Genomic DNA, 13,375 nt, shown 5'->3' with positions numbered 1-13,375 from the left:
TAACACACTGTTATTTACTCAACCATAACACACAATTATCCTTGTTTTTATTTATTCGTTTAATTCTATAATCTTGGGCATTTTAGCCGTAAATAAAGTCACCGGAAACAGGCGGGACATTTCGAGCGATACACACCACAAACCCACCGAACTGATTACCCAAGATCCTCAGCTTGAAGCTCGTTGATTGGATGTTTTAGCCGCAATAAACGCTGGTATATGGTGTTAATAAGTTGTGATATCCGAAAACGAAAAATAAAATAATACCTAATTCAGAGTGTTCTTGCTTTTCTCTTTGGAAGTCATCACATAACGGCATTGTAATACACGGTTCGGCTGCATTAAATATTATACATCTGCCGTAGTTCTTTATTTATAGAGCCCTGATGAGAAGACTTCTAGACAAACATGAGGAACTGCCGCCAAAACTGAATACTTGATGTGGATCATAAATATATCAACAATTAAACAACATCTTCAATTTCTTTTCACAAAATACGTCTCCTTGCAGTATCAATAGTAATTCGGCTGACTTTTATATTTGATCCAATTGGTAGATAATAGGTTATATTTACACCATAACGGTGCACAGCTGATAGAAAAGGACTTGTAGTTTTTAAAGATATTACTGATTTCTTTGAATATAAGAATGTAAATACTGAGTTGAGAGAATAGTCAGGGGATTTGGGTGATGGGAGACACATCTATGGATTCAGAATTTCAATAGCTTACCATTAAATGACGGATATACCTTTCTGTCTGTGATGTTTTACAAATCAGATATTAATGTGTAGAAGTAAAATGTGAAATAATATAGCAATATCCTGTAAAATTATGTAAAAACATGAATAAAACTACACATCTTCAGATGTTATACATACATAAGTGTTCTACACTAATAATACAAAGTTATTATTAGTATGCTGTGTGTACTTTGTGTGCACCGCCTAGTGGTTAAAGCACGTTATTGAATTATTTTTGTTGAATAATGTTATTTGATGAAAACAATATTAAGAGTACATACTTTCATAGGGGGAAAGTAGAAGGTCAATGATAGAAATATAGAATATAAAAAGTCAAGAAGATACTATAAGTGATCTCTACAATAAAACAGTTTAGTGCAGGATGTACAAAGATATTAATAGGAGGATGTGCAAAACAGAAAAACGAATTAACCTTTATTAACACATTAAAGAATACTTTAGGTTAAGGTCTTATTTTAAACAAGAAAAAAGCTTTGGGGGTATCTATCTACCGATGAATATTAAGCCTGACAAAGTACTTAACGTCTAATATATTGCTTTCCTGCAATGTTAACTATGTTGAAGCACTTATTTTAACTGATATTATACACATTAATTATACTCTTATGTATGTAGATAGAATAATAAATGTGCAGAATATGACAGTTTAATGGTGGAGGTACACACATATTGATAGATGTCTTGTAATGCGCTGTTGAGGAACCTGCGACCCAAGTTGTGTATATGATCAAGAAACCTTAGAAAATCTTGAAATCTTGAAAGGGATGTGCAAAATAGCCATTATACAGTTTTTAATTAACTATTAGTAGAGAATAACGAGTAATGAATATACTTTATAGAGATCTGCAGATAAATGTTTCGTCTTCTCAAGCACCACCTATCAAATATCTCTCCTGATTGTTGGCACTTGACAATCACCTTCCCTGAATTTTACTCAGGTGTAACTAAAGTCTGCTTTAAGGGTTGTTTATATTTCACATCATTAATCAGAATCTGCAAAGTAACTAAACTAAATGTAGTGGAGTAAAAATACCAGGTTAACCTCTGAATTGTAGTGGAGTAGAATTACAAAGTAACAATGAGCTGTCGTGTGGGTATATATTAATGCTGCCCATTATGGATATAAGCGATTTTTACCCATTTAGTAATTACATGTTTTAAATGTGTACACACCAATGTGTTTCCTATCGCCTAAACCTCCAGGGCTGTACACAGTTTAATACTGGCAACTTCTAATTTTGGGAAAAAACGTCTTTTAAAACTACAATTCCCAGTAGATACGTGCCATAGAGAACATGTTGCGAAACACAATAGCCAGCATGTGTATTTCTCGGGGGGCGTTCGAGTCCAGTTTTGAATAGTCTGCCGTGGTTTCGTTCCATTTCAAAGAGCTTGACGCTCGGCGTAACCTTGGCGCACTGCCACTCCAACATCACAGGGTTAGTCAACGGGACTGTAGTCCCAAACGATAGCTGGGGATTATGGGTAGTGTAGTGTCTTCGGCCATCCTAAATCTCGAAATGTCCCGTCTGTTTCTGGTGACTTTATTTACGGCTAAAAAGCCCAAGATTATAGAATTAAACAAATGAATAAAAACAAGGATAATTGTGTGTTATTGTTGAGTAAATAACAGTGTGTTATTTAGAAAAGAATAATAAATTAGAAGGAAAAGATTTTAAAAAATACAGATTTCAGTATTTTGAGGCTCTAAACCCCATTTATTTTCCTCACAGACGTTTATACGATTTAAAATAAAAACAAATAAATAAAAAGATAAAACACTGGCATGTAATTTACGTTAGAATAAATAGAATGGTTTTGAATAATAGATGATAGTAAAATCTACGTCACTTTACAGCCCCGCCCACTTTTGGGGAAACCAACGCTGTCATTTGAACGGCGATCAAGCCTGAAGCCACAGGCTTCTTTTACTGTCTTTTCTTCTTAGAGGAAGTACAGAAACACGTAACTCTGGATTTGTTTTAATGTTTGAGGTAAACGACACAGCAGCTTTTTGTCATGTTAAAACTATTATTTTCTGCCTCGCTCATGAGAGTAACAGCTGGCGAAATTACAGCCTCGCCTACTGATTTTAATGTAACCATATATCGAGCCTGATTCTCGATTTCAAAGGTGTACTCTAAAATGATATTTATAAATGACTATTATCATTATCATAAGCAAGACAATAAATGGCAAAGATATGTAGAAAATAAACGTATTTAAGATACGTTCATAAGGAACGTAACGTGGGAGAAAATATGTTTCTAGAAGATATGTAGAAAATAAACGTATTTTAGATACGTTCATAACGAACGTAACGTGGGAGTAAATACGTTTCAAGCTAAACGTAATTCAGAATGCAGTTTAGTTCTGTGGGAACGTAATTTTTAGGAGACAGGGTTGTGCCGAGATACAAATTTGATGAGACACGGAGGCGATCATGCCTAAACGTGCTGTGAACACGGATAAACGTCATTTATCTGCTTGTTGAATTTCCTGGGAGGGATTGAATGCGGCGTAGAGGGCCTGCACGCGGTCGGCTTGTGCGTAATGCGACTTCCGTGTTCACGGATCGGCTGATCGAGGGGCCTCGACTCGGTTCTGATACCCGTGTTTCCGCGGATGGAGGTCTTCTCCTCTCGCTCTTGCTTGATATCTGCTACGAGGATCTGAAACGGGTATGTCGGCAGCATGAACACCTGAAGTCACAGCTGATTGAAATCTAAAATGATGGTCAAAAATGTATCGTGCTTCCCTTCATATTCACGTAACGGAAATGATTAATTTATTTCCATTTATAGTAGTATACTTGTACACTTAATAATAATAAGTTCCATTTATAAAGCACTTCATATTTGATTTCAAATCCCGAAGTGCTACAAGTAGTGAGCATAAACAATATAAATAAACATTACACAACACGGTAGAATTAATTAAATAAATAAATAAAAGGGTGATAAAAAGGTCTAGGTCTAGCTCTTTTGAAGAGATGGGTTTTGAGGCCTTTTTAAAAGCCTCCACGGTCTGTGGTGCTCTCATTTGTTTGGTTACAACTTCTGTATAATTGCCTCAAATATGACTTAGGCCTACTGCATGCCAAATATTTCCATAATAAAACATTGCTTATGCAGAATAGTATTATATACCTGCCAAGATGCGATTCCTAATGCTGCGTTCGCACAAGGAATTGCTGCTGCAGGGGGCAGGAACATAGGGCAGGAAGCTAGAACTTGTGACTGGATCTGGGACTCCAATTCCCAGAATCCTCGGGGGTGTGACGTCAGCGGCACAACGTGGTTGAACGCGGAAGTAGAAACATTTGTTTACATTGCAGGCAGAGGAAATCGAGTTTGTTCACGGGAATATCGTGGAATTAAAGGCTTCAGGCGCTGATTTTACTTCGAGAAGGTAGGACAGGATGGCAGGGAATGCCGGAGTCAGCTTGCTCCTGCCTTTTGTTGTTTAAATACCCACCGACCGAGAGACAGTGCGACTCTTAGCTGACACACAAGAGAGGGGTTGTTACCGGAGCTGGCGTAGAACTCGGGACTTCCTCTGGCCCAAAGGATATTAAAAGCTACTCCAGATAAGGACGGAAGGGAGTGGGACACCTGCATGTGTGTCGTGCGGGAGCTGTGGGTCGTTCCAGCGGCGTCTGAACCATGCTCTGAGCTAGCCTGTGTTTCGGGAATGAGGCATTTCTTACGGTTTCTTGCGTATGATGATTCGGTTCCAGAGTCGGAGATTGCAATTAGGGGTGGGCAATATTGAAAAATATGTTATCACGATATTTTCAAGCAGTATCACGATAGACGATATATATCACGATATTTTTTCATGTCGGTTATTATGGTTATTTTTCAAGTTACTTAACAGTACAAGCACCTACATGGTAACAGAAACTAAGACAAAAAGGAGTAACAGACCAAAATAGCATTTCAAGCTGGTTTTATTTCAGAAATGAACAAGTGAGCAGTGAACATCAATAAACATGAACATCAATAAACATATTATTATTATATAACAAATATAAGCCAACAGAATCAAACAAGACAATAAATAAAGTGCAAAACTGTCTGAATCCTGACTAGACAGCTTTAGAGCATGTCTTCACATTGTATAGTTTTCTTTTTTTTAAACTTGTTTTACTTTTATTTTCTTGTTGACAGAACACAATCACAGATTTTTTGCCAGGAAAATCAGTTTGTCAACTTTCTCTGGCTTGAGAGTTGCCCTTTGGCATGTGACAATATTGCCACCAGTGCTGAACACTCTCTCTGAGGGAGCACTAGTTGCCGGAATGCAGAGATACTTTCTAGCTAATTGGCTAACCCTTGGAAAGTTTCCATCATGGTTTTGCCACCATTCCAGAGGATCCATTTCACTGTCTGCATTTGGTACGGACAGGTAGGACTTCAATTCTGCATCTATTGCTTCTTTTAGGGATGGAGAAGCAGCAGATGTGCCAGCTGAAGTTACAGAGGTCTTCAAAAAGCTGGCCAGTGTTTTCTTAGCTTTCTTTTTGTGGGGGCCCTGGTTTGCTTCTGCCTCAAGGCTCTGTGATGTGGAGGTAGATGAAGATGCTGCGGGACACTGTGCTTGTAAAGTGACAGTCAGCAAGGACTCAAGCTCAGACACAGCTCTGGCTTGTATCTTCTCTAAGTTGTCACTGTCAATGTACTTTATTTTGAACCTTGGATCAACAAGTGAAGCCATATCCAGCAGTTCATCAGTTTTGGGATCCTTGTATTTGTCAGTGAGGTAGTTGAGAATGGTCATCTTCATTTCTCCTGAGAGGTCAGTGTCGTCATCATCCACTTTTAAGAGGTGTTCTTTGAACAGGTGAAGCACTGGCTTTGCATAAGACACACTCACATAGTCCTCAGCTAAAAAGAAAAGAAAAAAAGAGGACAAATAGTAATTATGTTTGTATATTGAGTTGTATTGATTGTATTGCCACTTTTCTAATTAAAAAATATATAAATAATAAAACATTTAAATAAACTCACCCGAGAGTGCATCTGTGAAGTCCCGTAGTGGACCCAGGGCCTTCACTACAGACTCCATCACATCCTTTTCGTTGTATCCAGCGACCAAACACCTTGTCTTCTTGTCTGCCTTAAGGATCTCAGAAATGGCCTTTTCCTGTTCCAACACTCTCTCAATCATAGCGAGTTTGGAGCCCCATCGAGTTGGTGAGTCGGTGATGAGTTTGTGCGGAGGTAGCTTCATCTCTGTTTGAAGCCTAGCCAACTCCCTCTTTTTCTTCCAGCTGAAGGAGAATGCACTGACCATTTTCTTCAAGATGGACACTGTGCGATCAACACGAGGGTCTTTGGCACTTTTTTCTAAGAAATAGAAGATAAAGATTTATTAATCTGGTTTAACCTCCTCTGCCAACTATTTTGCATAACAATGCAAAGTTTGGCCTAGCTTGTAGAATGCAATATTTATTATCACTACTAAATATATATATATATTTTGAATAGGACTTAATTGGTTAATCACACAATACATTTTGATTCACATTTTCATTAAACTATTTATATTTTTAATTCTACTATTTTTTTTCTTGTTCTGTAGATATGGATTTTTATATATTTTATTGAAATGCATCACACACAAACACACACAAAATGAAGAAACGTATCATTTGTAGTCATATATTAATATAATACTTGTTTCACTCACCGATGGCCAGGTGAAGTCTGTGACCAAAGCACTGCAGGCGAGTCCAGGCGTTAAGATCCAAAGCTTTAACCATGTTGGCTCCACTGTCTGTGGTCATGCAGATCATGTTCTCCTCTTTCAGTCCCCAGCCTTGAAGTAAGTCCCTTAGGCCATGTGCGATTAGTTCCCCTGTATGGTCTACCGGGAAGTATATCGTTTGGAGACATGCACTTTGCAGCTTCCACTTGTGAATGAAATGAATGGTCAGACTCATATACGGTTCTGACGTGCGGCTAGACCATAAATCACTGGTTGTAGCAAAAAACTGGACATTTTGAATTTCCTGTTGTACCTTCTCTCGGCATTCAGTGTACATTTGTGAAATGGCCTTTGTAGAAAAATATTTTAGACTGGGCACCTGGTACCGTGGGTCAACTGTTTTCATCAGCCTCACGAAACCTTTGTTTTCCACGCTCTGTATTGGTTGCATATCTTTGGCCACATAAAACGCCACCGCGTCAGTTATGTCTTTCCACCGTTTGCTAGTCTTTTCATAAGGAGCCCCTTTATGAAATGCCTAACCTATGGTAGTTTGTTTTGGTGCAGTCGCTGCGGTAGATTGTGCATTCACACGCGGGGGACCTTGCACTCTTACAGTCTCTGCATGCTCTTTCTGGTGCTTGCGTTTGAGGTGGTCTCGTAAGCCCGACGTGTTGCCATCTGTCGCTTTGAAATGTCCTTGTTTGCACATTTTGCAAATGACATTTGTTTGCTCCGTGTCTGTTGTCTTATAGCCAAAATACTTCCATACCACAGACGTAGAGTTCTTTTTGGGGACTAAATCTAATTGTTCTACATCAGAATCTGACTCTCCGTCCATTATTGCTGTGTGTGCAGACTGTCAACAGTGTATTTTCCCGCTGCAAAGAAAGGGGGCGGGGACTTTGGGAACGTGTCAAACAACTCGGACTGAACGAAAGCAGAGGTGCGCTGACATTGTGAAATCGATCGGGCTTGATATATGGTGAAATTAAAATCAGTAGGTGAGGCTGGGGGAGCGGGAGGGTAAGAGGCTCTCCGTCCGCTGTCATAGCCCCCTGCGCCGCACACGGAGAGCCTCTTCCCCTCCCGCTATTTTTTTTTTCCAATTTTTTTTCTTCAATTTTTTTTTTTTTTTATCACGATAGGACGATATCTCTGAAAAAGCATATCGTGGAGACCTAATATCGTCACGACGATATATATCGTCATATCGCCCACCCCTAATTGCAATAGACATTTGCAAGGACAGCACCGGCAGGCAAGCAGCAGCAACATGAAACACAGCAGCAGGAACATGAACGCAGCAATAGCAAGCAGTGGCAGCAGGCAAGCAGCAGCGACGTAGAGGTAGCTGCAGCAATAGCAGCAGCAATAGCAGCAGCAAGCAATGCATGGAGAGAGATCTGGCAGGTTAAATAGAGCGGCATATTAAGGAGACTCTGTTTGGTTGGTTGTAGAGTGGCAAGGGGGCGTTATGTATGAATGCAGCATAAGTGCTCGAGTTGACTGCCTGAATTAGCTCGCAGGCTTCGCCCCATGACTGGCAACAATAATAGTTTGTAAAGGATTTATTGACGTGAATGTTTTGAACAGTGAACACTTAACACAGAAATCGTAACAGTTTAACCTGGGCGGGTCACAGTTTAATCTAGGCGGGTCACATTTTAACCTGGGCGGGTCCCAGTTCCCTGGGAGGATCGGTTTAACACAGATGAAGACTTCTCCATTCAACACGTCCTAACAGATCACCAGAGAACAATAAATCAAGTCGCTGTGTTGATGCCTGTTACATCACATTACAATAAGTATTCACTGTTCAAAACATTCACATCAATAAATCCTTTACTAACTATTATTGTTGTCAATCTTACATTTGTATCATATATTATTATCAATATGATGTCGGGTTGCATTTTTCTAGAAGTTGTTGACAATGTTAATGTAACAAAATGAGCTGTGGTGATCTGTTAGGACGTGATGATTCGTGGCGCACTCATAACGCACAGGGCATGATTGATTTTTACTGTTGGGACTCGGGTTTGAGTCCAGCATGAACTTTTTTGTCATTTTCATGTCGATGCGCATTGAATATTATGTTTGAATAGAGGATTCGTAATATTGTTTGCCGACACCAACAGTCACGACCAATCAGCATTTTAAAGTCTAAATATCCCCAATGACATTTCTGCTGCTATCTTTGCAAAACGAGGTAACAGACACATCTTATCTGGATGAGTGCTGCACAATACCGTTTTTATAAGGGATACATGTGTGGGTAGTCTTTCATATTAAACATGATCGCTGGTAGATAGCCACATAAATCGTAACACAATTTAACCTGGGCGGGTCACATTTTAACCTGGGCGGGTCCCAGTTCCTTGGGAGGATCACAGTTTAACACAGATGAAGACTTCTCCACGCTGCTTTCAAACTGTGAGTAAACACCGTGTGCTTCACTTGGAGGCTGTCTGAAGGTATACACAGATGGACTTGGACATTAACAACGATATTCCGTAATAAGTCTGGCAACAATAGCTGGTTTAAATGATTTATTCGAGCAACTCGTTTGTCTTGTTGTAGTCCTCGCTGTTCGCGTCCGGATATCGCCATCGTAATCACAACCTCACACACTGGTACTGGATGTGCATCAACGTGTTCCTAAGAAGCCAAATATACCAAAAGATGTATGTAAACGACAGAAGAAAGCGATCGAAATGTGTATTTCAGTCGAAAGCCACGCACCCCACGGAAACGAGTTGATCGGGAAACAAGTTGATCGGGAAACAAGTTAATCCGGAACACCAGCAGCCACAGCGTGCCTGGCAGCCACAGCGCTGTAGCTAAAATGCTGGTCACATCCTTATGTAAACGGCAATTTATCGAGCTCAGAAAAGTTATCGAGTCCATTTTTATTTATCGTACGATAAGTTAATTTATCGATTATCGCGACAGGCCTACTCTTACCTGTGAGGCCTCCTCCAAACATCATTATAACCAGACTGTATCATTAAAACTAGAAGTACCAGTTCTAGATCCTTGACTTTAGACAAACAATTCAAAAGACAACATGTATTTAAAGACCAATCTTTATTTGAATGTGCCTCTTAACCTGATATATTAGTTATACAGTATCGACGATCTAAAAAAACTGAGCAACTCAACAGTCAACTTTATATTTCTTATTGTCTAAAGCATTTATTATTTTCATTTTTCCCCTCTCATATTCAGTGTGGACGGATTGAGACAGTGTGGTGTCCAGAGAGCTGCAGAGACTTCAGGGAGAAACCTCCGTGTGATGAACGGATTGAGACAGCGTGGTGTCCAGAGAGCTGCAGAGACTTCAGGGAGAAACCTCCGTGTGATGAACGGATTGAGACAGCGTGGTGTCCAGAGAGCTGCAGAGATTTCAGGGAGAAACCTCCGTGTGATGGAGGTCCTGTCTGTTGGTTTGGAGAGGACTGAGGGTCTTTCCTCAGCGAGGAGGACCAGGCCTGATGGAGGAGCCCATGCTGGGCACAGCTGATACCAACTGCACAGGCCTAGTCTGTCACTTTATTTGATTAAATGTGTTTACTTATACATTTAATAGGTTTACACCTTCTGTCCATAATGTGCATTTTATTTAAAACATGTTTGATGAAGTTTTGGTTCACATTTCAATAAATTGTATTTGTATTTGCACTCCTTTCGTCCATTATTCTTACTGAAAATGTTAGATTACACATTCACACCTGACTGAAGATTGGCCCCATTTATTTGTGACGTTGCAAACTCTGCGGTACAAGGCACAGGTGATGTGAAGCTCATAAAGTGAGGCAAATATAAATAATCAGCTGATGGAGTGTATATGTGGAAATAGGTGCATTGGATCAGCTGACTGTGTTTTCACAATAAAAGTAGTTTCTTAGTGAATGTCCTGTACTGGTCTTAAAATCAGCTTTTAATGTTCCTCTTGGATGTTCTTCTTGACCCTCAGAGAAGGAGAAAACGTTGTGTCTTTTAGGCATATCCTTTCCTAACAAAAATGACAGGAAATATAAAACATATTATTGCAGAACAAGTGTGTTATTTATGAAAGCAGTGTGTTTGTGTGTTTAGGGGCTGTAGATATAATTATTTTGTAATTGTAATGTTTTTTTTCATTTCAACAGTGAGCTACAAAGACAATCAGATTATGAATGAACAGTATGAAGTTCATCAACATTGAAATATATGTTATTATCAAAATAATATTGAACTGTTATCAAAACGTAGTGCAACTGTAGAAGCTTGCTCTGCTGTCTCACTGAAAGAATAACTTTTACCACGTTTTAAAGACAATATTGAGAGATAAATAGTAGCAGTTCTCACTATGTGTTAAATATCAATACATTAAATTAGAAAGATGACAAAATCATATTGCTTGTTAACATCTAAATGTAACTTTTTGCATGGAAAAAACCCTCAACTTCATTGATATGTAGGTGATCTAGTATTTAGTATTGTTTAATGGAATGTATATCACTGTATTAAAGTCAATACTTCATTCATTTAAACCAATATCTTTATTGATTCTTTGTACAGTATGAAAAATAGAGTCTTTGTACCTGTGCTGAAGTTCACTGATGTGAGGAGTCCAGTTCTGTCTCTCACTCTCTGGTCCAGCCTGTCTGCATCACCTGGACACCTTAAACAAACAGATATACAGTGGGGCAAAAAAGTATTAAGTGTCATATCTGGCTTCTTCCAGATACAACATCTAAGGAGTGATACCTTAAATCATGTAAACAATTATCCTGGTGCTATAAACATAATAATGTGGCATGAAACTGCATTTTGGGGATATTAGATACAGTGGGGCAAAAAAGTATTTAGTCAGCCACCAATTGTGCAAGTTCTCCCACTTAAAAAGATGAGAGGCCTGTAATTTTCATCCTAGGTACACTTCAACTATGAGAGACAGAATGGGGGGAAATAATCCAGGAAATCACATTGTAGGATTTTTAATGAATTAATTGGTAAATTCCTCTGTAAAATAAGTATTTGGTCACCTACAAACAAACAAGATTTCTGGCTCTCACAGACCTGTAACTTCTTCTTTAAGAGCCTCCTCTGTCATCCACTCGTTAACTGTATTAATGGCACCTTTTTGAACTCGTTATCAGTATAAAAGACACCTGTACACAACCTCAAACAGTCACACTCCAAACTCCACTATGGCCAAGACCAAAGAGCTGTCAAAGGACACCAGAAACAAAACTGTAGACCTACACCAGGCTGGGAAGACTGAATCTGCAATAGGTAAGCAGCTTGGTGTGAAGAAATCAACTGTGGGAGCAATTATTAGAAAATGGAAGATATACAAAACCACTGATAATCTCCCTCGATCTGGGGCTCCAAACAAGATCTCACCCCGTGGGGTCAAAATGATCACAAGAACGGTGAGCAAAAATCCCAGAACCACACAGGGGGACCTAGTCAATGACCTGCAGAGAGCTGGTACCAAAGTAACAAAGGCTACCATCAGTAACACACTACGCCGCCAGGGACTCAAATCCTGCAGTGCCAGACGTGTCCCCCTGCTTAAGCCAGTACATGTCCAGGCCCGTCTGAAGTTTGCTAGAGAGCATTTAGATGATCCAGAAGAGGATTGGGAGAATGTCATATGGTCAGATGAAACCAAAATAGAACTTTTTGGTAAAAACTCAACTAGACGTGTTTGGAGGAGAAAGAATGCTGAGTTGCATCCAAAGAACACCTACTGTGAAACATGGGGGTGGAAACATCATGCTTTGGGGCTGTTTTTCTGCAAAGGGACCAGGACGACTGATCCGTGTAAAGGAAAGAATGAATGGGGCCATGTATTGTGTGATTTTGAGTGACAACCTCCTTCCATCAGCAAGGGCATTGAAGATGAAACGTGGCTGGGTCTTTCAGCATGACAATGATCCCAAACACACCGCCCGGGCAACGAAGGAGTGGCTTCGTAAGAAGCATTTCAAGGTCCTGGAGTGGCCTAGCCAGTCTCCAGATCTCAACCCCATAGAAAGTCTTTGGAGGGAGTTGAAAGTCCGTGTTGCCCAGCGACAGCCCCAAAACATCACTGCTCTAGAGGAGATCTGCATGGAGGAATGGGCCAAAATACCAGCAACAGTGTGTGAAAACCTTGTGAAGACTTACAGAAAACGTTTGACCTCTGTCATTGCCAACAAAGGGTATATAACAAAGTATTGAGATTAACTTTTGTTATTGACCAAATACTTATTTTACACCATAATTTGCAAATAAATTCTTTAAAAATCCTACAATGTGATTTCCTGGATTCTTTCCCTCCATTCTGTCTCTCATAGTTGAGGTATACCTAGGATGAAAATTACAGGCCTCTCTCATCTTTTTAAGTGGGAGAACTTGCACAATTGGTGGCTGACTAAATACTTTTTTGCCCCACTGTATATGTAAAGTACCATGTGTACAAACAATACAACTTATTCTCTTCTGTTGAACATGTTGGATTGTGTATTGTCCGAGTCAGGGTCCTTTGCGCCATAGTTTATGGGCGCTGTATGCAATATAGGCGTAGTTCTGTTAAGATAAGATAATAGGATGTACTTTGTTGATCCAATATCGAGAAATTGTTTTGTTATGAAATTTAAATAAAACATTTTTTTTAATTTATTTATTTTAAAATTTAGATTAAAAAATGTGGCGCCCCCCATAGGTTATGCGCCCTTAGCATTCACCTATACTGCCTATGCCAAGGGCCGGCCCTGAGACAACCTCACATATAACTTGACTGATCCCTGATTTCTATTTCAATTCCCCCTTAATATCAACTGAGAAACTTGATTTTAGGAAGAAGGAAGGAAATAACTTGATAATTGTACTTGATACAATACATGTTGTGGCTCTGAACAATG

At 39.5% G+C, this 13,375-nt stretch overlaps 1 protein-coding gene across 1 annotated transcript; it reads right to left on the bottom strand.

Moving 5' to 3' along the window:
* Window positions 1–4,738: 4,738 nt before the first annotated feature.
* Window positions 4,739–7,648, bottom strand: LOC117544193 (zinc finger BED domain-containing protein 1-like). The gene is made up of 3 exons (XM_034213035.1): window positions 6,459–7,648; window positions 5,777–6,115; window positions 4,739–5,653 (listed from the first exon to the last, which is right to left on the bottom strand). Exons 1-3 carry the CDS (start codon window positions 6,925–6,927, stop codon window positions 4,944–4,946), a joined length of 1,518 nt encoding a protein of 505 aa, XP_034068926.1. The 5' UTR covers window positions 6,928–7,648; the 3' UTR covers window positions 4,739–4,943.
* Between the last annotated feature and the right edge of the window lie 5,727 nt (window positions 7,649–13,375).

The sequence above is a fragment of the Gymnodraco acuticeps genome, unplaced genomic scaffold (genome assembly GCF_902827175.1).
Source record: "Gymnodraco acuticeps unplaced genomic scaffold, fGymAcu1.1, whole genome shotgun sequence".
NCBI lineage: Eukaryota > Metazoa > Chordata > Actinopteri > Perciformes > Bathydraconidae > Gymnodraco > Gymnodraco acuticeps.
The sequence above is the reverse complement of the archived record's forward strand: the minus strand, read 5'-3'. Positions and strand labels throughout refer to the sequence as shown.

Excerpts from the sequence above, each read along its gene's own strand:
- LOC117544193 (XM_034213035.1), bottom strand. The coding sequence starts at position 6,927 with ATGCAACCAATACAGAGCGTGGAAAACAAAGGTTTCGTGAGGCTGATG. Across the intron at positions 6,116-6,458 it reads CAGACTTCACCTGGCCATCG|AAAAAAGTGCCAAAGACCCT; the intron begins GTGAGTGAAACA and ends TCTATTTCTTAG. Across the intron at positions 5,654-5,776 it reads CTTCACAGATGCACTCTCGG|CTGAGGACTATGTGAGTGTG; the intron begins GTGAGTTTATTT and ends TTTTCTTTTTAG.